General features: G+C 41.3%; 1 protein-coding gene across 1 annotated transcript in view; it reads left to right on the top strand.

Moving 5' to 3' along the window:
• The first annotated feature begins 756 nt into the window (after window positions 1-756).
• Window positions 757-27,741, top strand: part of LOC121439034 (pyruvate dehydrogenase (acetyl-transferring) kinase isozyme 3, mitochondrial-like) — a 67,716-nt gene continuing 40,731 nt past the window's right edge. The window contains exon 1 of the mRNA XM_041639526.1: window positions 757-858. Within this exon, the coding sequence (XP_041495460.1) occupies window positions 777-858 (82 nt within the window). The 5' untranslated portion in view covers window positions 757-776. The remainder of the gene's footprint in view (window positions 859-27,741) is intronic.

Below are 27,741 nucleotides of genomic sequence, written 5' to 3'. Positions count from 1 at the left end.
TGTTGATTTTGTCAGGGATTGTCACAGCAGTGGGAAAAGTAAATACAACAGGAGCACATCTGGCAGACACTAGCGACGATGGTGTCTTCAGGAAAAGCAGCACAGCTGGGGAAGTGCGCGCATGTGCACTAACCCCTTTAAGAACATGTACACACACACACACACACACACACACACACACACACACACTCACTCACTCCATTTGGGCTACTCTAACGGGATACTATTGACTGCATGACTTACAAACAACAGAAATTCACTTCTCATAGTTCTGGCGGTAACAAGGCCAAGATCAAGGTGCCAAGCAGATGTGGTGTTTTAGGAGGTCCTGCTTTTTCACAGACAGAATCTTCTTGCAGGGACTACTCATAGTGAAAGGAAAATCGCAGCTGTCTGGAGTCTCTTTTACATGAGTACTAATCCCAGTCACGAGATTCCAGACTCTCTGCAGTGCACTGCAGGTAGATATGTCAGCATATGTCCTGAGGGCAGCATGCTAACATTCAGACCACAGCAGAGCATCTCTTACAGATGCTCTGGCCTTTCCAGACCATCCCACCGCGGATTTTTCTGAGCTCTCTACTCCTTGCTTGCTACCATGTCCACCAGGTCCTGAATATTCTAACTTGAATTGTGAATTCACTTGGTCTTTTGCCGGCTTCTTCTCATCCTCTTGGTATTGGTGGAGAGACTTTGGATCTCCAGGGAGTCTGAGTTAAGAAAAAGTTCACTGCCATTCCTCTACCCTGAGAACACAGCAGCCATTCGCTGGAGACATGGCCACACCCGGACAGATAAAGGACAATAGGATGATAGTTCGGCAGGCACGTTCCCAGAGAAGTGTAATAAAGGTAACAGGTAAGTCTTCTGCCTGGGAGAGGCCAGGAAGGCTGCCAGAAAAAGCACTGGGTTAAAGTTCAAGGGAAATAGACAACGTTGATTTTATTTTTCTACTGAAATTCAGCTTGTACTTGGTCCAAAAGGAATTTCTTCCCTATGCTTATGAAATACACACGGGAGTGAAACTTCTATGCTGGAGGTGGCATGACGTCAGAATGGGAGCAGGTTCAGCTTGGGATGTGCTGCCAAACCAAACTTACCTGAGAAAGAAGTGACTTTCCTCACTGGAACCAGTGACAGCGGAAGTGCTCAGAAGAAAAAACAAACAAAAACAAGAAAAATACAGTGAGCAAATGAAGCCTTTCTGAGGGAAAGCGAGAAAGGGTCTGTATGACAGGCTGTGCAAGGAGAAACAGACTCCAAGCCTGACTTGTATCCTACGACTGCTTTCTGGCCTGGTGGTGGTGGCACACGCCTTTAATCCCAGCACTTGGGAGGCAGAGGCAGGCAGATCTCTGTGAGTTCGAGACCAACCTGGTCTACAAGAGGTAGTTCAAGGATAGGCTTCAAAAGCTACAGAGAAACCCTGTCACAAAAAAAAGACTGCTTTCTGTTGGGGAATAAGAGCTGGAATAATTGCGGAGCAATTTCAGAGCTCTAAACTCGGCTTTGAATAGCATCTTCAGTACAGACATTGCTTTTATTTGTACATTTTGCCGCAGACCCCTAACCCTTTCCTTACTATTTTTTTCTCCTTTGCCTTTGGAAATTAGTCCCTCAAATAAAATAAAATGATTCTTATTCCCTGGGACGTTACTTGTCCTAACTCTTCCATTAGGATCTGCTGACTAAGTTAGTGAGCGCCTAAGGCACAATAGCCTCAGGTGACAATGCTGGCATTGGTAAATAATTTATTAGAGCAGCCAATGTTCCTCTAATCGACCCACAGTCTCCTTTTCCAGGGTTAGCTCAAGTCCACCCTCCTTACTTTACAGGTGAGGAAAGATGAAGCAACTGTCCCACACTCAGCCAGTGTGGAAGATCTGATAGGGACACTTCAAGGTCAGATGTTTGCCTGCACTATGACAGCTGTTTGGATGTGAAACAGCAGCAGTGACCCCCCTCAAACAACTGAAGTATGATTGACAGCTGGAGAGGACTCTCTTCAGTTCTCACACTAAACCCACAAGAACAGCTTCATGACTCCACTCTCCCATTTGCAGATCAGGAAGTCGAGGCTCCAAGAAGTTAGACAACTCATCTATTACCATAGCGTCAGAAAATGATAGAACTTCCTAATCTTGCAGGAGGACCACGTAGGGCTATGTGTATCTAGGGTTGGTCCTACTCCCTAGCTGGGACAGGTGATAGTTTACTGGTGGCCTATGGCATGGCTGAAGGTCCATCCAGCCAAAATTATCAATCTGACTGCGCTGACATTGCTAGCAAAGGACAAAGCTGTTATCAAAGCAAGTTCCAGGAGAGCCAAGGCTACACAAAGAAACCCTGTCTCAAAAAACCAAAACCAGAACCAAAACCAAAACCAGAATCAAAAACAAAAACTATCTTTGTCTCCTTCTCTTCCTATGCCTCCTCCTCTTTCTTGTTTTTTAAAGATTGGTTTAATAGCCCAGGCTAGCCTTAAACTTGTTATATATCTAAGGTTGGCCATGAACTCTTGGTCTGCCTACCTTCACCTCCCAAGTGCAGGGATTATAGGGTCATCCCTGCTCCTAGCTCAGGAATCTTTCTTGAGTGGGGGAGAGTCCAGATTTCAACGGCAAGCACTATAAAACCATCAGTGCATTAGAGCAAAGGAAAGTAGTGTTTGTCACTTGCCACTGGCATCATCTCCCATCCTTACATAAGACTTCAGATCAATCACGGCAGAGAGAAAAGCCTTGGCAACTGAATGAGACCTTGACCCCGATGGAAATCTTAACAACTTGGAAATTCATCTAGGTCAAGTTCGATTTCTTTCTTTCTTTCTTTCTTTCTTTCTTTCTTTCTCTTTTGAGACAGAATTTCTCTGTGTAGCCCTGGCTGTCCTGGAACTCACTCTGTAGACCAGGCTGGCCTCGAACTCAGATGCTGTGGGATATTTTGATCATACTCTGGCACTCCTGAGGCTGTCAATAAAGTTTACTTTCAACCAGAGGATAGAGCTACTACTAGTTGACCAGAATCAGTCATAGAGGTTTTAGAGGACCCAGGACATATAGAGAGACACAGGAAGTAGTAGGGAGGGGTTTGAAAGATTTGTGGTATTTGGATCAAAGAAGGAGAGAGAGGGGGGAGGTCACTGCTTGATCTTTTGCCGTTTCTCTGAGCTGCCAGGTTTTAACCCCATATCCGACTCCTGAGTTTTTATTAATAATATAATAATCTATATAATCATTACACTCAGAGATCTGCCTGCCTGTGCCTCCCAAGTGCTGGGATCAAAGATGTGCCTCCCCCACATCCTGCCCCAGTGTCAAGTTCAGTTTCAATATTTGTCGGGATAGGAGGGGAGGTAGCACCTTATCAAACAAATTGGATGTATAAAGATATCATTAGCCTTGCTAGTGTAAGAAATGCCAAGTTTTCCAAGTAGCAGTGACAGAAGCACCTATTTGCTCATAAGAAAACAGGCTCAAAAAGGTAAGGACGTGAGTCATTGGCATTTTGCTTTGTATCTTTCCTATACTTTATTCTATGCAAAGCTTATGTGTTTTCTTTATAGATGAGTTCAAGTGAAAATTAGTGCATAATTTTATATCTTGCTTTTCCTTTCTTAAAGCAGATGAATTTTTAATGTTCCTATGTGGATTTTCATACAATGAATTTTTAAGATATTTAAAAAATTATGTGTATATGTGTATGTGAATATAAGTCTGTACACACTAGTGTGGTGTCTGTGGAGGCCAGAAGAGGGTGTAGAATCCCCTAGAGTTGGCCTTACAGATGCTTGTGAGCCACCTAACATGGATGCTAAGAACCAAACTCCAGTTCTCTATAAGATCAGTATGTAATCTTAACTGTGACACCACCTCTCCAGCCCTTACAACAAATCCTTAGTAGCAAGAAAACTAGCCATTGAATGTATGTGTCATAATTTATTTAATTAATCTCTTTAAAAATTATTTGTTTATTTTTATTTTATGTGCACGAGTGTTTTGCCTTTATGTATGTAAGAGTACTACCACTTGTGTGCAGTACTTGCAGAGGCCAGAATAGGGTGGAGGATCCCCTGAAAATGGAGTTACAGGTTGTTGTGAGCCCTTATATGAAGGCTGGGAGTTAAACCAGGGTCCACTACAAGAGCAAGCAGTGAGCAGCTTGACCACTGAGCAATCTCTTCGGCCCCCTCCCTTATTGTTTTTCTTTTCGTGGATATTACATGATATGATTTTGTTTTATACCTTGGGCACAAGAAGCATTATAATACTTTATTTTAAAAAACTCTTAAATTCTCATGTGCAGAGCTAGCAAGATATCTAATGTTGTTGAATATTAGTTTAAAATGTGTTGCAATCATTTATTGCATTTGTTTAATTCTGTAAAGGTATGCTACTTTGCCTGCCTAAAACACCTCATTGGTCTAAGAAAGAGCTGAATTGCCAACAGCTAGAAAGGAGAGGGATAGGTGGGGCTGCCAGGCAGAGAGAATAGGAGAAGGAGAGGGAGGAGCAAGAAAAGGAGAAGAGGAGGTCACCAGGGACCATCCATGGAGTAAGAAGGAAAGAAAAATATATACAATAAAGAAGAGAAAAAAAACCCAGAGACAAAACATAGTTAAAGACAGATAGGATAATTTAAGTTAGAAAAACTGGCTAGAAGCCGGGCGGTGGTGGTGCACGCCTTTAATCCCAGCACTCGGGAGGCAGAGGCAGGCGGATCTCTGTGAGTTCGAGACCAGCCTGGTCTAGGAGAGCTAGTTCCAGGACAGGCTCCAAAGCCACAGAGAAACCCTTTCTCGAAAAACAAACAAACAAACAAACAAAAAAGAAAAACTGGCTAGAAACAAACCAAGATAAGGCTGAGCTTTCATAAGTAAGACTAAATCTTCATGTGTTTATTTTGGAGCTGGGTTGTGGGCTCTCAAAGAAGAAAAAAGAAAACCTATATTTTGGTGATCCAACGTTAAACCCTAATTTCCACATAGGGTCTGAGAAAGCTGAGAAAAAAAAAACAGATACAGCTTCTTTAAGAGTCTCAGCCTCACAGTAAGCCCTTGAGCAACCAGTATGTTAAATAGAAAAAAAAGAGCCAACCAAAAATGCCTGTTGCAGTGCCATCATAGGGGAGGGGGGATTTAAAATGCAGTTCCTGGTCAAATGCATCTCTGGCTGCCTCTCAAAGAGGTGGGTGGAACCAGCCACTAAAACTGCAGTGGAGGTCCTAGCCATCCCACTTAGCAGTTCTTTGCTCATGCAGACAAAAAAAAGACTAGAGATATACACTAAAGATAGACCCAGAAAGAAAAACCTCTAAGCTACAGTGTGTTTAACAATGTGCAAAGGCTTAAGAAAAAAATGGGTATAGACAGTCATAGAAAGAAATAGTTTAAAATAATAAAGTCTTTAAAGAGAGAAATAAAGTAATATTTAAAAAAGAATAAGAATAAGTCAGGCCGGGCAGTGGTGGCGCACTTAGGAGGCAGAGGCGGGCGGATCTCTGTGAGTTCAAGGCCAGCCTGGTCTACAAAGGGAGTTCCAGGACGGGCTCCAAAGCTACAGAGAAACCCTGTCTCGAAAAACAAAACAAAACAAAACAAAAAAACCAGTAAGTCACATAGAGATGGGAAATACACAAGGAATCTGGATCCTGTATGCCATTGTGGTTTTTTTTTAAATTTTTTGAATGCTGATAAGCAAAAGACAGTTGCTGGGAAACATGGGATTGAAAGAGTGACTGCTGAAATAAACCAGTTTAGATATTTTAAGAATGTTTTAACTTTAAAATGGAAGTAAAAGAATCTACTTGTCAAATGGAAATTAAAAATGCTTTAGGGGAAGAGTTTATGCTTTTGTTTCCACAGGAAACAAGAGGCTATGGGTTATTTCAGAATTAATATGGATCTGGTTTGATCAGGGGCAACCTCCTGAATCTTGACAGGTGATGTATATCAAGAAAGGTATTCCTAGGACTTGGCCATTATCTCAATTTTCTCACGGACCCCTAAAGGTGCCTTCACCATGGATTATTTTCTCTGAATTTGAAATGGACTGAATATTGTAAATGTTATTCTTACTTGATAACTTTTTGTTGTATATAGTTTTACTATATTAAATTAAAAACCTTTCATTTTTATTTAGACAAGAATGGGAAAATATTGTGGAATACTAGTTGAAGATGTGTTCTATTTGTTTATGCTGTGGAACATTTGTTTAATGATGCAAAGATGTGTTACATTCTTTCATGTTGCATTTGCTTAACTCTGTGAAGCTATGTTACTTTGCTGGCCTAAAATACCCGATTGGTCTAATAAAGAGCTGAACTGCCAATAGCTAGGTAGGAGATGGATATGTGGGGCTGCTGGGCAGAGAGAATAAATAGGAGAAGAAGAGGAGGAGTGAGAAAAGGAGAAGGAGAGGAGAATGTCAGGGGCTAGCCATGGAGGAAAGAAAGACATATAAAGTAAAGAAAGGGAAAACTGGGCAGTGGTGGTACAGGCCTTTAATTCCAGCACTTGGGAGACAGAGGCAGGCAGATCTCTGTGAGTTTGAGGCCAGCCTGGTTTATAAGAGCTAGTTCTAGGACAGGCTCCAAAGCTACAGAGAAACCCTACCTTGAAAAAAAGAAAGAAAGGTAGAAAGGTAAAAAGTCCAGAGGCAAAATGTAGTTACAAATAGACATAATTTAAGGATAATTTAAGTTAGAAAAGCTAGCTAGAAAGCCAAACTAAGGCCAGGCATTCATAAGTAAGAATAATTCTCCATGTATTTATTTGGGAGCTGGGTGGTGAGACCACAAAGAGTTAAAAAAAAAACCCTACAACCTAATATTAACCATTAGTGAAAGATTTCTAACATCTTGAGACTTCTTGGCATGAAGGCCAGTACAGTTTTGAAGTAATATAAATCTACTCAAGATTGTCTAAATCCTAAGGATATGTACTGGCCTATAGAGCCTGAAGTTTAGAGAAGGCATAGGGGTTGCTTTGATAATAGCTTAATACCACCATTGAGGACCTATTTTCTTCCTGTTTCTGCTCTACATTCTGCAATGCCAGCTTCCTCCTACTCTCAAGATGTTGCAAACTGTTACTACTTTCTTCTTTGTTCGCACTCACCGATAAGAAGAAGGTAGAGAGAAGGAAAACTGTTGGAGGTTAAGAGGACTGTTTCAGAAGCTTCAAGGCCCTACAAAATGTTTCCTCCTTTCCCATCGGCTTAACTTTTATCAGGTGTTGTGACAGGTCAAGAGAGTACAGCGTTTCCTCCGCCACTTCTGTTCTTGCTAAAGGCACATTAGGTTTGACTAGAATTTAATCCCCTTGATTGGGAAGCCCTGTGAAAAATTATCCAACCTGAGGTCAAGATGCCCCAGTTAACTTAGTTTAGCTTCTGTTAAATCACTTGTTTGTGCAGAAACCCCCCTCCCTCCACCTGTTTATCTTAGCTTCTGCTAATCTGCTTGCTTGCACAAAACCTCCCCTGCAACTGCCAAGCAAGATACTAGGAGTTTTTTTGCCTTTATGTAGCCCTTACTCTAGCTGGGTGTGGTGGCAAGCCTTATTTCCCAGTAGTCAAGAGGCAAAGGCAGGTGGATTTCTGAGTTAAAGGACAACTTGGTCTACACCTTGAGTCCCAAGACAGCCAGGGCTGTACAGAGAAACCTGGTCTTAAAAAATAAACAAACAAAACAAAACAAGATAAAATAAAAACACAATTGTTAAGATTCTGTCTATGTGTTCATTTCTTATGGGCACCTCATAACAGCATCTTGTCTTGAACCAAGAACTAAAGCAACGAATCAGAATTAAGCTCATTAGTTTTCAGGTTAGCCCATATTTCTCATTATTGCAACTAACATGGTCTATTTTTTATCCAAAGCATAAATACAGTTCATGGAGATGTGAACAAGAGCGAGAGTAGTTACCAATGAAAGTGATGATGAGTTTTATAGAGATTATTAAAATGTGTCTGCAGCTACTAACAGAGGTCAGAAGAGGACATCTGGTCTTCTAGAGCTGGAGTTACAGGTGGGACATATGATGTGGGTACTGGGAACAGAACCTGGGTCCTTGGGAAGATCAAAAAGTACAAGGTCTCCAGGTCCAGTTTTGTGCATTTTTATTTGATTGATGTGGGATTCCCCTCTGTATGCTGTGAATACAATTGGTTAATAAAGAAACTGTCTTGGGCCTGTGCAGAGCAGAATAGATGTAGGCAGGGAGTACTAACCTGAATACTGGGAGAAGAAAGGCAGAGTCAGAAAAGCCATGTAGCCCTGCTAGAGACAGACGCTGGAACTTTACCCAGTAAGCCACAACCTCATGGCGATACACAGATTAATAGAGATGGGTTAATTTAAGATATGAGTTAGCCAGAAATATGCTTAAACTATTGGCCAAACATTTTTGCAAATAATATGGTTTCTGAGTGATTATTTTGGGGCTGAGCAGCTGGGGACAAACAAGGGGCCTCTAACAACATTTGATGAATATTTTTGTGACTTTAAATAATGCTAGGTACTTATGCAGAACACTAGTATGAAAGGGAGCATTAATAATGGTATAGCACATTGTTGGGAAGGTTAGAATGGGAAGTATTATTTATTAGGAAACCATGTAGTGGGGGGAGGGATGGACTTCTCAGATAGGGAAGGCTTCCCTTCCTGTTTAAGTGATTAACTGCAATCTGAGGCATTTGATAGGAGAGACGTAGATTTAGGGTGGAGAGTGGCTCACACATCAGAATCCTGGAGGATTGCACATGGGTTCATTCTTTTTGCATCACAAATCGTCACCAGCTTAGCAGCTGGAAACAAGCATTTATGGCCACAAACTCTGGAAATTTGGGTTTTAAGTGTCCCAGGGTATCTCCCTTGGCTAAGGGTTTCAACACAGAGTCAGAGATTGTATTAGGGTATGAATCAAGGCCTCAGGCCAGAGCTATGCTGTCTCCAGGCTATTCAGTGGGAGCATCTGCTTCCAAACTGTGAGGAAGAGGAGAAAGAAGGGGAGTGAGAGTAGGAAAAATGAGAGAAAGAGGAGAGAAGGGAAGGAGGAGGGGAGGGAAGGGGAGGGGAGGGAAGGGGGAGAGGAGAAAAAAAGAGGGAAAGGAAATGGATGCTAGGCATGCTGGTACATTTATTATAACTCATGAACCAATATATATAATTATTAAAAACATTTGGTCCAGAGTCCAGGACCTTAGTTTTTAAACAACCTCCTCCTCCTCCTCCTCCTCCTCCTCCTCCTCCTCCTCCTCCTCCTCCTCCTCTTCTTCTTCTTCTTACCCCAGAATTCCATTCAGGAGAGTCCATTGCATTTAGTTGTCATAATCTCTTTGGGTTCCTCTCTGCCATGCCACCTTCTCCAATTTTCCTTGCTTTTAATGACATTGATAGTTTTGAGGCTGATGGTCAGGTATTTTGTGGGACCCAGTAGTTTTCTGACCTAATTGCTGAGTGCAATCTCATTATGTCTATCCCTAATCTATTTGTTAAAAGCTACTGCCAAACCTAGCCACCCACATTCGGGGTGAGGGGAAGATTAAGCTGTACCTATTGAAGATAGGAATCTAGAAGAATTTGTGGTTAAGTCCCTGGGCCTCACCTCCCAGGTGTTCCTTTCACTGGGACTGTGATGGAGTCCAAGGATTTGCATTTCTAACTAGCTTCCAGGTGCTGCTGCTGTGAACAGGCTTGGCATTTCACAGAGAGGCCTGTGTAACACCTTACAGTGCTCAACAAGCTGGGAAATCCTTGTGATGGTTGGAGCTCAAGAAATCTAATGATAATTACCACCGGAATCAAACTGGCTTGAGTTTCTAGATGAACTGTTATCATGTACTAAAGAGGGCCCAAAGTGTCTTATAGTTGCATTAGATAAGATTTATTTTATTTAATCGTCACAAATGTAAGGGAGAGAAGTTGTCCATCTCCACCCAGCATTAAAATAACAGCCACAGAAAGGCTAGGAGCCTAGTCTTAGGTCACACAGCATGCTAATGATGGGATCAAGTTTAGGGTTGAGTCAGTCGTGTGAGCCATGGACCAGCCCAGGTTTCCATTATCCAGGCCTCTTTCACATGTTCTCAACTTTTAGGACCGTGACACTCTTTAGAGAAGTATTAAATTAGGCACCTTGATTTTGAGTAATTAAAACATGAGAATAAATCTTTTTAAAGTAGCAGTTAGTACGACAGAAGAGGAAATTATGAAAAAGCTGATGGGTGAGTTCAGAAAGATGCCACATAGGTGGAAAACCTCTCTCCCCACCAACACCCAGTTATGGTGATCTTAACTGCTACCACTAAAACTCCATCTGCAGGCAGCACCCATGAAAGTGAGTGGACAAGCACCCGCCCTGCCTTCTTTTTGTCTGCCCATGCGCTCTAACCGCAGCCAGTGCTCTGCCCTGTTGGTAAACTGCCCTTTAGGAAGGCTGGCACTAAGTCCCCTTAGGCTTTCCTTTGAATGGAGAAGACAGCGTAATTCTTCTATTATCAATCATAGTTCTACTTGGAAACGCGGAAATACGGGAAGACCACAGGAGGTTTCTGCATGCATGTGCTATTTTTCTTTAAATTCAGGTAGAGTTGCAACAACAACTTTATAAAGCAAAGAAGTGGGTACATAAGGATCCAAATGAAGGCATAAAAGCTTTACCCTAATAATCGGGTAAAGAAGAATGGTTTTACCTTTCTTTGTAGTTGATGTTTGCACATTATCAGAAATTAAGTCAGTGTATGGCGGTATTGGCTAAAGCAAGCAGTATTTCATCTAGCCACATTTGGAAATACCGATTTTATATATCGAGCCATGTATTCAAGTTCACTCTCATGCAAAGCAAATTCAGCACAGTGTAAACATAGATGGATACCTGCTCTCAAATAGTGGTGAAACTGAGTCAGGGTTCTATGGTGGTGAGGTGTGGTGAGATAATGGTCACTGGCTCGAATTTGAGCCTTTCCAGTGGATGTGTATGTGAGGGCGTGAGGAGGGCAATGAAATATCTATGATGAATCCCATCCAACTGTTTTGGAACGCGGGGATCCAGGACGCATGGCTAGCAAGTGTTAATGACCTTTATTTCTAATGGACCCCTCCAATGTGGTAGCAGTGAGAGGTAGCAGTGAAATACAGTAAGTGATCTAAGGATCTTGGGCAGTGATTGGCTCAGGTGGTAACTGGAGGTTACCTAGCCTAGGGCCGGTGATGTAACAATCCTTTTTTAGTAACAAACGGCCCAAAGGTATTCACCAGAGTGAAGGCAGGCAGACAGGAAGCCGAGCTCCTGAGGTGAGGTTAACTGAATTCTGTCCAGTGGCCGGGGTTAGGGGGAGAGGTGGGAAAGCCAGTAGCTTTTATGGAATTCTGTGCTAAGGTACTAGTATTGTTGGAGGGGATGAAACAAACCACATAGTTAAGGGGCAAAGAATTTGAAAAAGCATAGGACTGCGAGGAACAATTTGAAGCAGTCAGCTGATCTGAGGAGGGCCTTCCGGAAGAGGGGCCCGGGGTTGGAAAGGTTTAGGGCAGCGCTAAAGATCGTGTTTCAGGAAGTGGGCTCCCGGCGTCCTCCACGTCTCCAAGCACCTTTTGGTCTTGGAAGACCTGATCTGGGGAGGGACCGGCCACAGCCAGGCTCCTGGGTACCAGGGTGAGAGCCACGAGCTAGGGCGGGAGGTTTGGGTGTGTTACCGGGGCTTTAAGAAAGCTTTGGAGGCGGCGGCAGCCAATCAGCAGTGCGCGCGTGCCGCCGCGTGCCCCTCGCTCCCCTCACATCCCACGCGCGCCGCGTATGTGCGGCGGCAGACCCCCGCCCAGAGGCGGGGTTTACGAACTCGCGGGCAGCAGGCCACGGCCTCCTTCCCTGCCCTTGGTGCTTGTTTAGGTGCTGCTGCAGCCACAGCGCTGGTGGTGCCAAGACCGAGCCCCAGGTGGAGGTAAAGCCCCGCTGGCGCTGCCTCCGCTTGCGGTTCGGCGTCGGCGGCCCCTGCGGCTGTCCGGGACGTCTTGGCGGATGTGCGCAGTGCCCGAGTGAGGATGAGGCTCTTCTACCAGCTGCTCAAGCAGCCGGTGCCCCAGCAGATCGAACGCTACTCCCGCTTCTCTCCGTCACCGCTCTCAATCAAACAGTTCCTGGACTTCGGTGAGTGCGACGCTGTAGGGCCACTCCCCAGGGCCCCAAGGGAGTGCGGGAGCGGCCATCCCCCCCCCCCCCCCCCCCCGCTTGCTGCAGGGGCTCTTTAGCCTCAAGGCAAAGACCGTGGGAACCGCCTGGGCGGGATGCTGGGGGATACAAGCCTGGGGCTCTCCTGGGGCTGAGGTTTCGGGTTTCAGGAGGTGGAGAGGCAGGGCCTGACACCCCCACGCTCAGCTACGTCCAGGGACCTTCATTCCAGTCGGAACTCCCAACCCTTACTTCAGATCTACTTGACTCAGACCGCTCTGTCCTTAAAACTTGAGAAAGATCTCTTAAACGTTTTTATTTTTAGAGTTTTTAATGGTTGTGTAAGACGTGTTTAGAAACACCTTGAGGTTGAGTAAATCCTGCAGTGGCATTTTGTTCCTTTTCTACTGTTAAGGTAGCCTGTAGTGAGTGGCCTGACCTGAACGTCTTCATTATGATACCGTAAACAGTCACAATCGTGGGCTGCAGATGCCTTAGATGTTGGGCAAGAGTTGACTTGTGGGCTCCTGGCTACAGAGCAGGGCTTCTAGGATTGCTCCAGCCTGAGTGTGAGCAAGTACCTTTCCTTGGTGTCCCTTGCACTCTGTTGGCAGCTGAGTTAGTACTTGGTTTACATGGATTGGGGTGGGAAGGGAGAGGACCCCAATAAAGCCTGTGGCCTAATTTAGCTGGGAATAGATTCTATCATCTTCCATTAACTGATCAATCGTTCCCCCAGAGGATGTCATTCCAACTCCAGCAGGCGGAATGCGGTTGTGAAACACCTGAAAACAAAACAAAAATGGAATTCAGCATTGCCGAAGGAAAATCAAGATGACGGGCTCTCCAAGCCTAGAACGGTTTAATTCTTTTGATTTAAAAATGACATGTGATGGTGTCAGTTGGGTATAAAAAGTGCAAAATTGATAGAACCTTCTGGGAAGACCAGATATGCAAAATGTGATGTTGTCTGTACTTGGGGGGGGGGTATACAGGATGGAAAGAGGGTGTATAGGTTAAAGGTTTAAGCTGATGCCAAACTGTTTAGAAATCAAGCTGCCAAAGACAAATGATAAAAATCTAAGACAAGTGAGCAACTGGCCTTTTCATCTTGAGTTTCATTATCAAAAGCTTTTTCAGTAGTTGGACCCTATTATCTCTCCCTCCAACCCTCCCTCCCTCCCTCTCTCGCTCGCCACTTGTAAAATTTATTTTAAACATTTTATTTATGTATGTTTTTGTGGTTGTTTGGGCACACGTGTCATGGTGCCTGGTGCCTCTATAGAGGTCAGAGGACACCTTGTGGGAGTTCTTTCCTTCTATCATGTGGGTCCCAGAGATCAAACTCTGGTGGCCAGGCTTGGCACCAAATGCCTTTACTCACTGCGCTTTCTTGCCCCACCCTACTTGCAGAGTTTTAGAGGTTTGAGGCGGATCCTGATCACACAGCTTATAATGAAAACCTTGCTATAGCTATAAGTAGGCATGTTTTTCTAACTTATTATGAACATAGAAAACTTTTGTTAAATAAAGTGAGACAAATTGATTCTGAGTAAAAAGAACAAAGGGAATCATGGTCACTCCCACATTCAGAGTTTGTGATCATTCTAGTAGTGTACTTGAAATTTTTGTTAATTTACATCTCTGGCAGCAAGTATCTCCGGTGTTAATAGGCATCTTGGCAAGGACGTTATTTGAGTAGGAAAGTTGCAGGAGGGAATAGATAGTGTGGTGGTGGATAATTTATGGGGCAAGTATCTAGAAACAAATGCTCGCTATTTTGAAAGTGTTGAGATCAGTGGTTTGGGGCAGGGCCTCATGTTCTGAATTTTTGGTGTTAGTAGTGTAGGGGTGGAATATAGGGGACTGGTATTTTTAGGAGCCCCCAGGGTCATTCTAAAGTATCATCAGGGTTAAAAAACCATTAACTAGATGTACTTCTGGCTCATCTGCTGTTCCTCTTACATCTATGTGGAGTATTTGTTTAAGCCTTTAAAATAAGAATTTCTTGAATTATATCTTTACTAGATTTGGTCTGCAAGAATAACAAGTATTCTAAGTGATCATTTCCAAGTGCAAGATTAAGAAAAAAAATCAATGTAATTATATGTTCTTTTTTGGCTCAAAGTGACAGTTCCATGGTTTTAACTTCAAAAGATGCCAAAGAAACTGGGCAGAAAAGGTCTTTTTTCTAGTTCTGTTGACTAGTTTTGCAATTTTTGCATAAGTTTCACTTAATTCGCATCTTGCTTTTTAAACTTAACACAAAAGAACTTTCTTTATATGTACCTGTAAGCTTCCTTTTCATTTCTATGACTTTTGAGAGTTCGTACGGGTGTAGTGTAGTTAGACAGCCCATAATTGATGGCTTGTGGGATGTTTCTAGTCTTTGCTAAGACAAGTACTACAGTGAATTATTGTGTACATTGTAATTTCACGCATGGCTAGTATAGATAGAATACAAATTCCTAAAGGTGACCTTACTGCATCAGGAAGGATGCCCATTTGTAGTTTTGATAATTCTGAACAAATTCCTTTCCATAGGAGTTGTCTGTTTATCCTGGAAGTTTCCAGGACAGAGTACCTGTTTTCCTGTACTTTTGATAGGTGAAAAGTCATGTTTACACAGAAATGGTTTTTCTTCAAGTAATGTTGACTTTTCATTGTGGACGATTGTAACATATGGAAGGGCTAGTAGACTGTGCTATCTGAATATGTCTGCATGTGCAGGCTGTTAGGGTTTCTTATCAAAGTTTGGTTTATTTCAGAAAGACAATTTTTACTTTTTACCCAGTACTCTAATTTTTTTCTTTTGAGTTAACTTTTCTCTAGAGATTTGGTATATTCCTGTGAAACCTTCTATGGAAATCTGTGGCATTGGTCTGTATAGGTATTCTGTGTCATATGGAATCTCTTTGGATAGATTTTTCTAGAAAATAATTTGGCCAGTTTGGATAGATGAGATAAGCACAACTCCCTTCATTCCCTTTCCATTTAAAAGCCCATTTTTAATTTTGTGCTTTTAAAAAATTTCAGTTTGTATTTTGACAAGTTTACAAGTGTATATAATATTCTTATTACTTTCTCCCATCACTGTCAACTCCCATCCCACAGTCCCTTTCCTAGGTTCATGACTTTTGGGTTGGTTTTATGATCCATTTAATTGAACCAGAGCTGTCTGTGTGACCGTTGGGTTGGAACTTGGTAGGGCCGTGTTTATTTATTGAGGTAGGTTCTGACATCCCTGAATAGACCAGTCCTCAAATTCAGATTTGCCTACCTTTGCCTCCTGAGTGCTATGATTAAAGATATGTGCCACCATGCCTAGCTATATTTAGGAGCAGTCTTACTTTCTAGTCCAGGCTAATCCTGAACTCAGAGTCCCTCTCGATGGTCTTCTGAGTGCTGGGATTACAGTTGCGCACCACTATATGCAGCTTGATAGTAGTTTCTTGATGGTTTCCCTTTCTTTCTTGGTTTACATCTTTATTCACCATCCTTCTCCCAACCTCTAGTTTAGGTAGAATTTCATTTTACTAGAACTCACCTTGTAGAACAAACTGGCCTTGAACTCTTAGTGATTCCTCTGTTGGTTTCAACGTTTTGAGTGCTGGAGTTACAGGCAGGAGGCACCAGACCTGACTTTCACCCTCTTCTTTTTTTTTTTTTTTTTTTTTTTAATTTTCGAGACAGGGTTTCTCCATAGCTTTTGGTTCCTGTCCTGGAACTAGCTCTTGTAGACCAGGCTGGCCTCGAACTCACAGAGATCCACCTGCCTCTGCCTCACGAGTGCTGGGATTAAAGGCATGCCACCACCGCCCGGCCCCACCCTCTTCTTGATTCAGTTAGCAGGTAGTTTATTTGGTCAAGTTTATTTCTTAGTTTTATGGCTTTGATCTTTCAGTTCATGTGACATTCTTAGATCAATTTTGTTCTTTTTTTCTTTTTAAAAACAAGCAGAATACAATTTTCTTTTTGGTCATTGCCTTTTATTTAAGGTCTTTTCAATTGTTTTAAATTTTATCTTAATTTTATATATATGTATATAGGTGCTTGGCCTGCATACATGCTTGTTCACCCCTTGCTTACCTGGTGCATGTAGAGACCAGAAGAGGAAGCCAGATCACCTGGACAGACCGTTACAGACTGTTGTGAGTCGCTGTGTAGGTACTGGGAATTGACCCCAGGTTCTCTGGAAGAGCAGTCAGTGCTCTTAACTCTGAGCTATCTTTATTTCAGTTCCTGAGGCTTAAGAGTGGTTGATCAGTGCTTTAGCTGGTGATAAGTGTATTTGACTCTTACCCCAGTCTTTTCTGTATCCTGGAAGATGTTTATTCTTTTATGAGTCAAGGTTAGCTTGAAAGAGTTGAAACTTCCATTGTAGGTTTATTATATATATTATCTTCAGTTATATTGAATGATTGCAGAATGTTCTCTAGGTTCTTTGACTTATTGATGTTTGTTGTTGTATGTGTCATTTTGTGTGAGAATTCCTTGAACAGCAGAAAGAAGGCTATTCTCTCTTCTCAGGTTACATAATTATATATACCATATTATTATTTAGGCTTTTTATACCTTGTTAAATTTTCACTTGATTTATTGTTGACCAAGTGAGAAAAGTTAGTCTTATTTTTTGTTTTGTTTTTGTTTAGTTGTTGTTGTTGTTGTTTTTCGAGACAGGGTTTCTCTGTAGCTTTGGAGCCTGTCCTGGCACTAGCTCTGTAGACCAGGCTGGCCTCGAACTCACAGAGATCCGCCTGCCTCTGCCTCCCAAGTGCTGGGATTAAAGGCATGCACCACCACCGCCTAGCGAAAAGTTGGTCTTCTAGTTTGATTCTATTTTTCCATATATCTCTTAGTTTCTGTCATATGGTTGTTAATATGATCCTTGATGCTTGTTAACTGTCATGTCCTCGTGGTGAGTTGTAGCTTTTAGTTTCATGCTTTTTGGTCTGGATTCAGCCTTATTTGATGTTGAGATCTTCTTGTTGTCATTATTATTTTCAGTTTTTTTGAATTACTTTGCTTTAAATATTTTTCTAAATGTAAAGTTGGTTTTACTTTGTAACAATTGTTTTTATTTATATAGCAGTTTTAGCCTGAATGTATATATTGGTAGAAATCAGTGTATTGGTCATACATAATGGTCAGCATCTGCAAATTTTCCCTTTTGTTTTTAATGCCTTAATTTTTCCCTGTCACATAATTTATTTCTTTATTTTACCTTATTTTTATTAAAATTTAAGTTTGAATTTTTATTTCATTTGTTATAATTATTTTATTTCCATAACTTTTAAAGATTATTTTATGTAAGTATTTTGCTTGCATGCACTCTGCTTGATGCCCTCAGAGGTCAGATGAGGGTGTCAGATCCTTTGAAACTGGAGTTAAGGATGGTTGTAAGTCTCTTTGTGAGTGCTAGAAATAGAACTCAGGTCCTTTGCAAGAGCAACACGTATTCTTAACTGCTAAGTCATCCAGCCCCCACTTCATTTCTTTAGACTAAATCTCCCTTTGTTCAGTTATGATCACTGCTTCTAGCCACATGGCCTTCTTGAGCAGTTGACATGTGGCTAGAGTGGCTGAGAAACTTAATTTAGTCGAAATTTAAAACAAACTTGATTGAATTCACTTTAAAATTCCGATGTGTGTGGGTGTTCAGATGCACGTGTGTATATGGTGTGGAGGCCCAAGGACCATCTTGGCTCTCCTTCCTTGGGAATTACCTACTTTGTTTTTGAGACCTGCAGCTCACCAGGTTCACAGTAAGTTCAGCCAGTGATCTTACTGTCTCTGACCCTGCAGCAAGAGAATTGTAAGTCTAAGCCACCATGCTTGACTTTGTTGTTATTGTTGTTTTGTTTTTCAAGACAGGGCTTTTCTGTGTAACCCTGGGTGTCCTTGAGCTTTCTCTGTAGACCAGGCTGGCCTCAAACTCACAGGGCCTGCTTCTACCTCCCAAGTGCTGGGATTAAAGGCATGCACCACCAACCGCCCAGTTGCCTGACATTTTTAGGTGTCTTCCTGGGGACGGAACTCAGGTTCTCATATTTGTGAGGCAAGTTTTTTACTGACTGACTTATCTCTTCAGCCCTCAGTTAATTTCATGTTTAGAATAATTTGGAAAGAAGAATTTACCTTAACAAGTATAAACTCTATGGAATCTAATTATAGGCCAGTTCTTTGTGAAATATAGCCTCTAAATTGTGATGTACTGTACATGTATGATACATAACAGAGAGCAGGTAATTAATATAAAACCACTAAGATATTTCTTAACTTTATTGATGCGCTGAGGATTAAATCTATATTCTACATCTTCCATATTGATTATGTATTAAAATATTTTACATGTGTCAGGATAAACAAAATATTAAAAATACAATATATTTTATGTTAATATAGCTGCTAAGAAATTTCAAATTGTATGTGTAGTTCATATTCTGTTGGACAGTGTGTGGTTTCAAATAGTATGTTAATTTCTTAGTGGGAACACTATAATACCACATTTTATATACAAAATAAACTTCTATTCGTTTTACTTTTTAATATAGATTTCTTGCAGGAGGGGGAGTCCTGAGACAGGGTTTCTCTGTGTCACAGGTCTGGCTGTCCTGGAACTTACTTTATAGACCAGGCTGGGCTTGAATGCACAAAGATTCCCCTGCCTCTGCCTCCCAAATGCTGGGATTAAAGGCGTGCGCCACCACACCTGGCTTAATATAGCTCTTACGTGTTTTGTTCTGTTTTCCTTTTTCTTTTTGTAAAGTCTCTGTATTTTGAACTAATGAATTGTTTGAATGGCCCTTAATATTATGGTGGTTCTTATACCATTTGTACAACCCTTTATTTCTGTCCCTTAAGATTGTTTGAGTCAATAATTCTCTTTATGATTTTGCCTTATGATTTTTTTTTGTCTTCTGATTAAGAAAAGGCCAACTTGGACTATTATGCAGTAATTAGAGAAACATTCTTGTGACTGTGGAGTGAGTCGGTAGGTAACAGTTTACACCTTCATTGGTTTTCATTTTTAGCCTCACTGTTTCTGGTCCTCTCGTTAGCAACTTTTGTCTCCTCCCTGCACACTTCCTTCCCATTTGTTTATTTTTCAGTTACGTTTACACAGTCTCACTTGTAATGAAGATATTCCTGTTCTTTGCTCTCGATTTTGTCTTAACTCCTCCCTTTCCAGTGTGTGGATGCCTGCCCCTTTGTAGCTTCTCGGCTTCCTCAGCTCAGGTTTCTCTGCACAGCAAGCGCTGGAACTCCTTAAATGACATGGGGTCATTACATCACTTGCCTATAGCCTCTCCACATAACAATACAGCGTCTCCTAAGTTAAACCACCAGAAAGCAAACTATTGGACAAACCTCCTCTAGCTTTTCACAGACCTACATGCTTTGCTATCTACCCTAAACACCAGCTCTGTGAATCCTATAGGCTAGAGCCAGTTCCATTGTTCTTGCTATTCTTGAGGTTTAAGAGCCCAGCTGCCTTTGGCTTTGCTTTTGAAAGTATTTTAAGACTCTGTTACCCACAGAGATGTTGACTTCGATGCCAAATGCCTGCTCTCTGTAAAGTCTCAGGTTTTTAAGTCATCTTGCTCTTCAAAGCTTGGTTACCAGTGCACAGAACAACAATTTCATTCCTGGAAAATTGAAAGGGTGTATTCAAAGATTGTGCTAGGAAAGGGGGAAGCCATCTCATCCTTCTTTCTCAATGTGTTTATTTTGCTTCTTTACATGTGCCCTACAGATCTTTCCTGTAAGTGTAAAAGGTCTGATGCTGTGAGGGACTGCCAAGAATTAGACCAACCTGTTTAGAGACAGAAACCGACTATTTAGAATTAAAAGAGAAGGGAGCAACTTAGGGTCTGGATATTGTACTTAGCTTGTTGTACCTTGGTCATTGTTTAAAAAACTGGCCTTAGCCAAGCAGTAGTGGTGCACACCTTTAATCCCAGCACTCAGGAGGCAGAGGCCAGTGGATCTCTGTGAGATCGAGGCCAGCCTGGTCTATAATCGAGTTCCAGAACAGCCACCAAAGCTACACAGAAAAACCCTGTCTCCAAAAACAAACAAACAAACATCGAACAACAAAAAAAAAGTTAATCTTTAGGCCTTTATGATCTGATAGGGCTGGATTTCCATGGAACCTCATTTATTAGACTGTGGGACATCTTTTTTTTTTAATTTTTTATTGAGAAAAAGAAAAAAAAAGTTTCCGCCTCCCCCAGCCTCCCATTTCCCTCCCCCTCCTCCCACCCTTCTCCCCCTCCTCCCACTCCTCTCCCCCCTCCCTCTCCAGTCTAAAGAGCAGTCAGGGTTTCCTGCCCTGTGGAAAGTGCAAGGATCTCGCCCCTCCGTCCATGTCTAGGAAGGTGAACATCCAAACTGGCTAGGCTCCCACCAAGCCAGAACATTAAGTAGGAACAAAACCCAGGGCCATTGTCCTTGGCTTCTCAGCAGCCCTCATTGTTCGCCATGTTCAGAGAGTCCGGTTTTATCCCATGCTTTTTCAGTGACTGTGGGACATCTTAAAGCATCTAAATTTGAAGTTCTGACTTTGTTCCTTTTACAGCACTTGAGTATCTTTCATGTACTTGATTAGCCTTTTATTATTATCACAGAAGGTAGAAAATTTCATATGTCTCCTGCCATGTTGATCTTCCTCTTCCCACTGCCCTGCTGCTGCTAGCCCACCCCCTCTCCCTGTCTGCTTTCATGTCACATGTGTTGTTGCCCATATTTTCTCTCCTTCTAGTTTCGTGACTTACACACACCCCTAGCATCTGCATACAGAGAAAACATTACTTTTTGTTTAATATAATTTCTAGTTCTGTCTCATTTCCTACAAATATCATGATCTCATTTTTCTTTATGGCTGATTAAAATTCATTTGAGTATGTGTACATTTATCCATTCATTTATTGATAGCTGTTTTCATTCTTTTTGCCGTTGTTAGCAATGCAGCAGTATATGTGTGTGTGCAGGGATCTCTGTGGACTTGAGGTTCTTTGACTACCCAGGAGTGGACTAGCTAGGTTGTGTGTTTATTCACTTTTTGAGGCACGTTCGTACTGATTATCATACTGGTTGCTCTCCTTTGAACTCCCACTAGCAGTGAGTTAGGGTTCTTTGAAGAGGACATAGCTTCACTTACTGACCTTGTTGATGTCTGGGTGGTTTCCTTCTATTAAGCTTTTAGGAAATTGATCAGACTGTTGGCAAGATTTAGGAAAACTTACCTTTGTTGCTGGATGCAAGTACAAAATATAACCACTTTCCATTTTTTTTATATTGCATTAAATTATTTTGCTTTGGTGATAATTCTGTCTCAAGAGTTGGGTAAATTTTTTTTGGAATATATTTGTCTAGGAATGTCTCTGATCAGAACCTGTTTTTTCTCATTGTTTTTTATTAGTAGATGTTTAAGAGTATCTTTAAATTCACAGCAAAATTCTGGAAATGCAGAAAGTCAAGAGTTCTTTTGTACCTCCCAAACACACAGCCTCTGCTGCTTTCAAAGTTCTGTACCAGTGTGGGACCTAAAGGAGCTGCCAATAGCAGCTAATAAAACAATAAATAACAACTAATAAACAATCATCATCACCAAAAGCCAGTTGTTTACACTAGAAATTGTTCTTTGTGTTTATTCTGAGTTTTGACACCTCCCGTTTTTCTAAATAAAGCTTTACTGGAGCATAGATATGCTCATTCGTTAAATTCTGTAACTTTGATTTCCTCCACAACAGCAGAGTTGAGTTGTTGCCAGAGAATGTGTATTATGGTTTACAAAGCTGAAAGTGCATATTGTCTGGTCCTTTAAAACAAGTTTGACAGCCCCTGGTCTAAGGCAATTCAGTTCTTTCTTTAAAGAGTAAGCAGTGTTGCTCTTAAGGTGCATTTAAGTGATAAAGCTGTTTGTCCTGAATCCCGCTAACACTCAGCCTTCCTTATCTGGAATGTGTTTTTGGGTGGCCCAGACTTTTCCAGATAATCTAGTAGTTTACTTATGGAGTGTCTTGTTTCTGAATAGGATTTCCATATGAATGGCTTTGAAAGATTTTATAGGTTTAATTTACAAAACTGTCAGTAAAATTTAAGTATACTTGTTTCCCTACAGGGTTGCCAAAATGAGTTTTTTTTTTAAATTTTAATTGTAATGCCTAACATAGGAACTACAAGGTTTTTCTTTCTTTCTTTTTTTTTGCCTGATTGCTGTATTACCTGCATTTTTGTTCTGCCTAAAGTATGTGGTAACTTTAATCTGGGTTTTCAATTATTTGCATGAATTCCTTGTTTTTGTGTTGGTAGTCAGTGAAGAATGTGTTGACTAGCACAGCAGCAAATTATGCAAAGAGACTATGGGTGGCTCACCTGGTATTCACAAGTTTTCCGTCTTTGACATGTAAATTGGCATTGAAATTAGCATTGAAATATCCTTTTTATATTATATGCTTTTAGGGCTAATTTCTCTTGGTATTTCTTTTCCTGGCAGAACTAAGTTTGGTCATGGCTCATTTTAGGTTAGGTATCCTGCTTATCTCTTGTTTTTCCAAGACAGGTTTTCTCTGTGTAACAGCCCTGGCTGTCCTGGAACTCACTCTATAGACCAGGCTGGCTTCAAACTCATAGAAATTTTCCTGCCCCTGCCTTCTGAGTGCTGGAATTAAAGGTGGGTGTGCCACCACGCCAGGCTTTAATATGTCTTATTGAAAACCCTGGTCCTGATCATTGGTTCATCTTCTAAGGTTGTACCTTGTGCCGTAATGAATGACATAAAATTGTATTAGACATAAAATTACGTTATGTAGGTGGATATTGATATATGCTCTCTCTAATTGAACACTTTGGATTCTAATCTAGTGGTTCTCTATTTCTGGCAGCAATGATTTTATTTTCATTCTTAGGCTTGATCTGGGATTCTGTCCTAACATTTGCTTTACACCTGTAATGTTTTGTTTGTTATTCCTGCTCAGAGGTCAGTATACAATAGTCTCACTGTTGGGAATAAATGACCAACTCTTCTACATTTTCCCACACCATCAAGTTTGATACTGTCTCGTCTGGTGCTAGTCAGAAAACAGTAAGGCCTTTTGAAATTTGTGGCACACTCCAATGTTATATTTTGGTAGATCTGAGCATGTGCGAGCTTCTGTGTGAGTGTAGGAATTACAGGGGTGTGCCACCATACCCCCGGCTTCTATCTAGTAACAGAATGTTTCCTTAAGTTTGGTAGCAGTTATTTCTTGATAACCCGACTGATTTTATACTGACTGTGTTACTTTTTTCCTGATTCTGCCACTTCAATAGAAAGTGAAGTGGTCATTGTTGTGTTTCCGTCCCTGTACTTGTCACACAGTGCTCTGAAGGAGTAACCCCTTCCGGAGAATGCTGCTTGCCACACGCTGAATCCCTTCTCTAGAAATTGTACTTCCCTGACGCTACCCATCTTTGGCTAGTGCTGTTTACACATTGTAGCTAGATGTCTCTGGCTGATGTACTCAATTGTCTTTCTGTTTTAAGTCTGAGCTTGGCTTCACTGAAACTATTCCAGGAGGAAATTAGACTTTATATGGCCGCTGGAAAAGATTGACTAGATGCCACTGCCACTAGAATTTATAGAGAATGGGTACCCAAACTTGGTGTAAAATGTGGTACCTTTTGATTCTCAGCACAGCTGTACCCATTTTACAAATCAGGAAACTGCAGTTCTGAGCAGGCGAGACTATCATGTGCAGTGGGGCAGAGCTGGTTTCTGTTCCTAGTCCTCCTCCCATTTCTTTCTAGCTTAGAATGGTGCTGCTGGACTGGGCATGTGTGAAAGTGGAGGCAAACCTCAACAAATGCATCGTCATCACTTGTCACAGATTAAGAACATCAGCCGGACTCATTTTCAAGTACGGCTAGTTTTCTTAACGGATTTGTTGAGCTTGTATCCTCTATATTCGGAATCATCTGAAAGAGAAGGAGAAAAGAGAGGCATGCAGACTGAAGGTTTCTGTGATTAGTTTCCTACGAGGCTGGACAAAAAGCTCAAACATGAACATAAAGACTAAAGTGTATAGGGTAGTTAGGATAAGTTTTAATGCTTAATGGCCACCATTTGATCCTGAGGAATTCTTTGATTTGCTTTTCCTCGTTTAGTTGTATGTGATTAGATGCTACTCTATGGTTCATGGTTATCAGTCACAGCTGCTCAGAAGAACCAACTTGGGAGTGCCTGTAAACTACAAGCCTAAGCCACCTAACGCAGTCTCTGAGAATAGTGTCTAGGTGCTCATACATGGGTGATTACATTGTGCTTCAGGAGGTAAAAAAACCACAGTGTCACATCCAGTAAGTTTTTGCTCAAGCCCAGGATTTTAAAAATTAACTCTAGGGACAGAACCCATGGAATGCTGAAGATTACCACTTAAGTCACTGTAGAGTATTGTCAGCATAGTTGATTATTCGTGGTTTGGAATAAAACAGGAATTGGAAAGCATTAGAAAATTGCTAGGGATAGTCACGTCCTTTGAGATGTTCATATATAAATGAGAAGTTATCTAGGAATGTGTGAGGTAGTCATCAAATTGCCTTTTATTTAAAGTCATCAGGAATGTTCTGGATGGAGAGACACAGAAGAGCACATACGGGAGCAGATGCTTTCAGCATTCACACCTTCCTTCTTTGACTGTTTACTTTCTTTCCGGGTTTGTCTCAGAATTTCCATTACTAGGCAAGCTGAGCGTGTGCTATAATTGGAAACTGTAAGGAAACAAACTTAAATCTTCCCCTTTTAGAGTCAGTGGAAACTTGAGCTGAACTACCATTTATAGCAGCGCTTCTCAACCTAACGACGGCTGTAACCCTCCAATACAGCTCCTCATGCTCTGGTGACCCCAACCATACAATTATTTTCAATGCTACTTCATAACTGTAATTTTACTACTGTTAATGAATCGTAATGTAAATATCTGTGTTTTCTGATGGTCTTAGATGACCCCAGTGAAAGGGTTGAGTGACTCCAAAGGAGTTGTGACCCACAGGTTGAGAAACACTGACCTATTATAGCCTCTCCTGTGTTATACATGAGACAGTAGAAGCTCTGGGTAATGAAGGGATTGTCCCCATCTTCAACCAGTGATTGACATAGCATCTTGGCCACCTCTTTCAAAGAAAACCAGTATTTTTTTTTCTGGGAGGCTAAGTGAAATTATATTTCTGTACATGTCAGACACCATAGTGGATAGGTTTAGCTGTGATTTCACCATCATATGAAGTAGATACTCTCATTCCTGTATGAAGCCTAGATGGTTTATATCTCTTACCTAGGCAAACTTAGGGGCAAATCCATGGATAAAATGGCGCTAGATTGAACTTTTTTATGCCGGGCAGTAGTGGTGCACACACAGAGGCAAGCGGATCTACAGAGTGAGTTCCAGGACAACCAAGGCTACAGAGAAACCTTGACTTGAAAAAAACCTGACAAAACAACAACAAACCTGGTTCAGTTGAACATAAATGTGCCCTTTCTCCCAGGGTAATTATAGCAAACATTGTCTATAGATATTTAGTTTTCTCTGAATTTATTCTCATAAATAATCAGAAAATGGAATAATTTTAAAAGTTTTTTGTTTTATCATTTCAGGACTGTCAGTTTAGTACCTACTCCATTTTCTTATATTGAAATAGTTATTCTGATCCCAAAGACTATTACTTGCTAATTTGTTGGGTTTTCTATGGAAATAGGAACAGTATGTAGATTTACACCCAGGCCTTAATTTTTGGTATCTGTCAGCAGTGTAGACTTGGGAGAACTGCTTAATCCTATCACATTTAATGCCCTTTTCTACAAAATAGAAATGATAGCATATAACCATTAGATTGCTTTATTGACGATCTCGATTGTGCCACACTAGGCATGACATATGGTAGGTACTCGGCAGGCATTGCTTATGGCTCTATCATAAATTGGCGGCACAGCATTGTCTACATGAAGCTAGTTTCTAGCTAAGAATAAGAGGTACATAGGAAGCTCTTGACCTTGAATGTTATTTTGTTTCAAGTTTGTGAACTGACAGTCTCTGCTATACCAACTGATCATTTCCCAAGGAATAGGTAGCACGTTCACGTTATTTGTGCTATCAATTATGACTTTGAACTTCCTTTATTCACTATGGTCATTCACTAAATATTTTTCCTCAGTGAAATTCAGAAATGGGTATCATGTAGCCTTTACCTAACTATTCCTGCTTCCATGACAACAATACTCACCAATTTGCTGTTAGGACTATAGATCTATAATCTTCCAGAATTAGATTTCTGTGTGTGTGTAGTGACATTGGCTACCTAATGATTGTTACATGACTCTAGCACAGTGGTTCTCAACCTGTGGGTCACTATGCCTTAGGGGAGGGTTTGAATGACCCTTTCACAGGGGTCACCTACGACCATCAAAAAGCAGATATTTACATGATGATTTATAGCAGTAACAAAATTACAGGTATGAAGTAGCAACAAAAATAATTTTATGGTTGGGGTTATCACCACATGAGGAACTGTATTAAAGGTCACAGTGTTAGGGAGGTTGAGAACCACTAGAGTCTAAGTGATCCCAGCTCTGGTAAGTTCTGTATACATCTGTATTTCTTCCTACTCTGATCTGATGCACCATGTTGCCTTATTTCTACTGTGTTATTCGGAAGTGGGGTTACTAGGTCATGTGATAGTTCTGTGTTTGTGCATGTGTGTCCATGGATGTGGAGGCCAGAAAGCCAGAAGACACCCTTTGATGCCCCTGCCTCCCTATTGCTTAGATTGAAAGTATGTGTTACTATGTTTGATTTAAAGTCTTATAAATACAGCTAGAGAAAAATCAAAGAGCTACTCTAAATTATGTCCTGTTAAAATTTATTCAATTTAACATGATTAATGGAAAATATACATCCCAAACGCCAACATTACTTGCCAGTGTTATTAAAAAGCAACATGTACATGAGCAGGACCATTTTGTTGGATTTCATTCCTCGCTAGTGCTTTTTCCTTTCATTGTTCTCCTTTTCCACCTACTCCCTCCCACTGCTAGTTTCCAATCAGCCACACCAAGTGTTATGGCTGAAAGTTGGGGATGAAGATAACCATCAATAATCCACACAGGAAACTATTAGAGGGTTGTATTCACAACAAGACAGATCATGGAAGATGTCCTTAACTGTCTTTCATTATAAAACATTACTAGGCCACTTCATTAACAGACACAATAATTATTTTTCTTTTCTTTCCTTCCTTTCTTTTTCTTTTTTTCTTTTTGGTTTTCCAAGACAGGGTTCTCTGTAGCTTTGGAGCATGTGCTGGAACTAGCTCTTGTAGACCAGGCTGGCCTCAAACTCACAGAGATCCGCCTGCCTCTGCCTCCCAAGTGCTGGGATTAAAGGTGTGCGCCACCGCTGCCGGGCAATGGTTATTTTTCTGTCTCCTATAAATCAATTGAAAAGAGGGTTCAAGGTAACAACTATTATGGAAAAATCTAGTGTGTGAACTCTTGCTCTCAGGTGACTAGACAAATACTTCTGGTTGCCTCTTGA

Source organism: Microtus oregoni, unplaced genomic scaffold (genome assembly GCF_018167655.1).
Source record: "Microtus oregoni isolate MIOR12 unplaced genomic scaffold, Mior012 000059F_ref0000304, whole genome shotgun sequence".
Classification (NCBI taxonomy): Eukaryota; Metazoa; Chordata; class Mammalia; order Rodentia; family Cricetidae; genus Microtus; species Microtus oregoni.
Note: the sequence above shows the minus strand (reverse complement) of the source record. Positions and strands in the feature narration are given on the sequence as shown.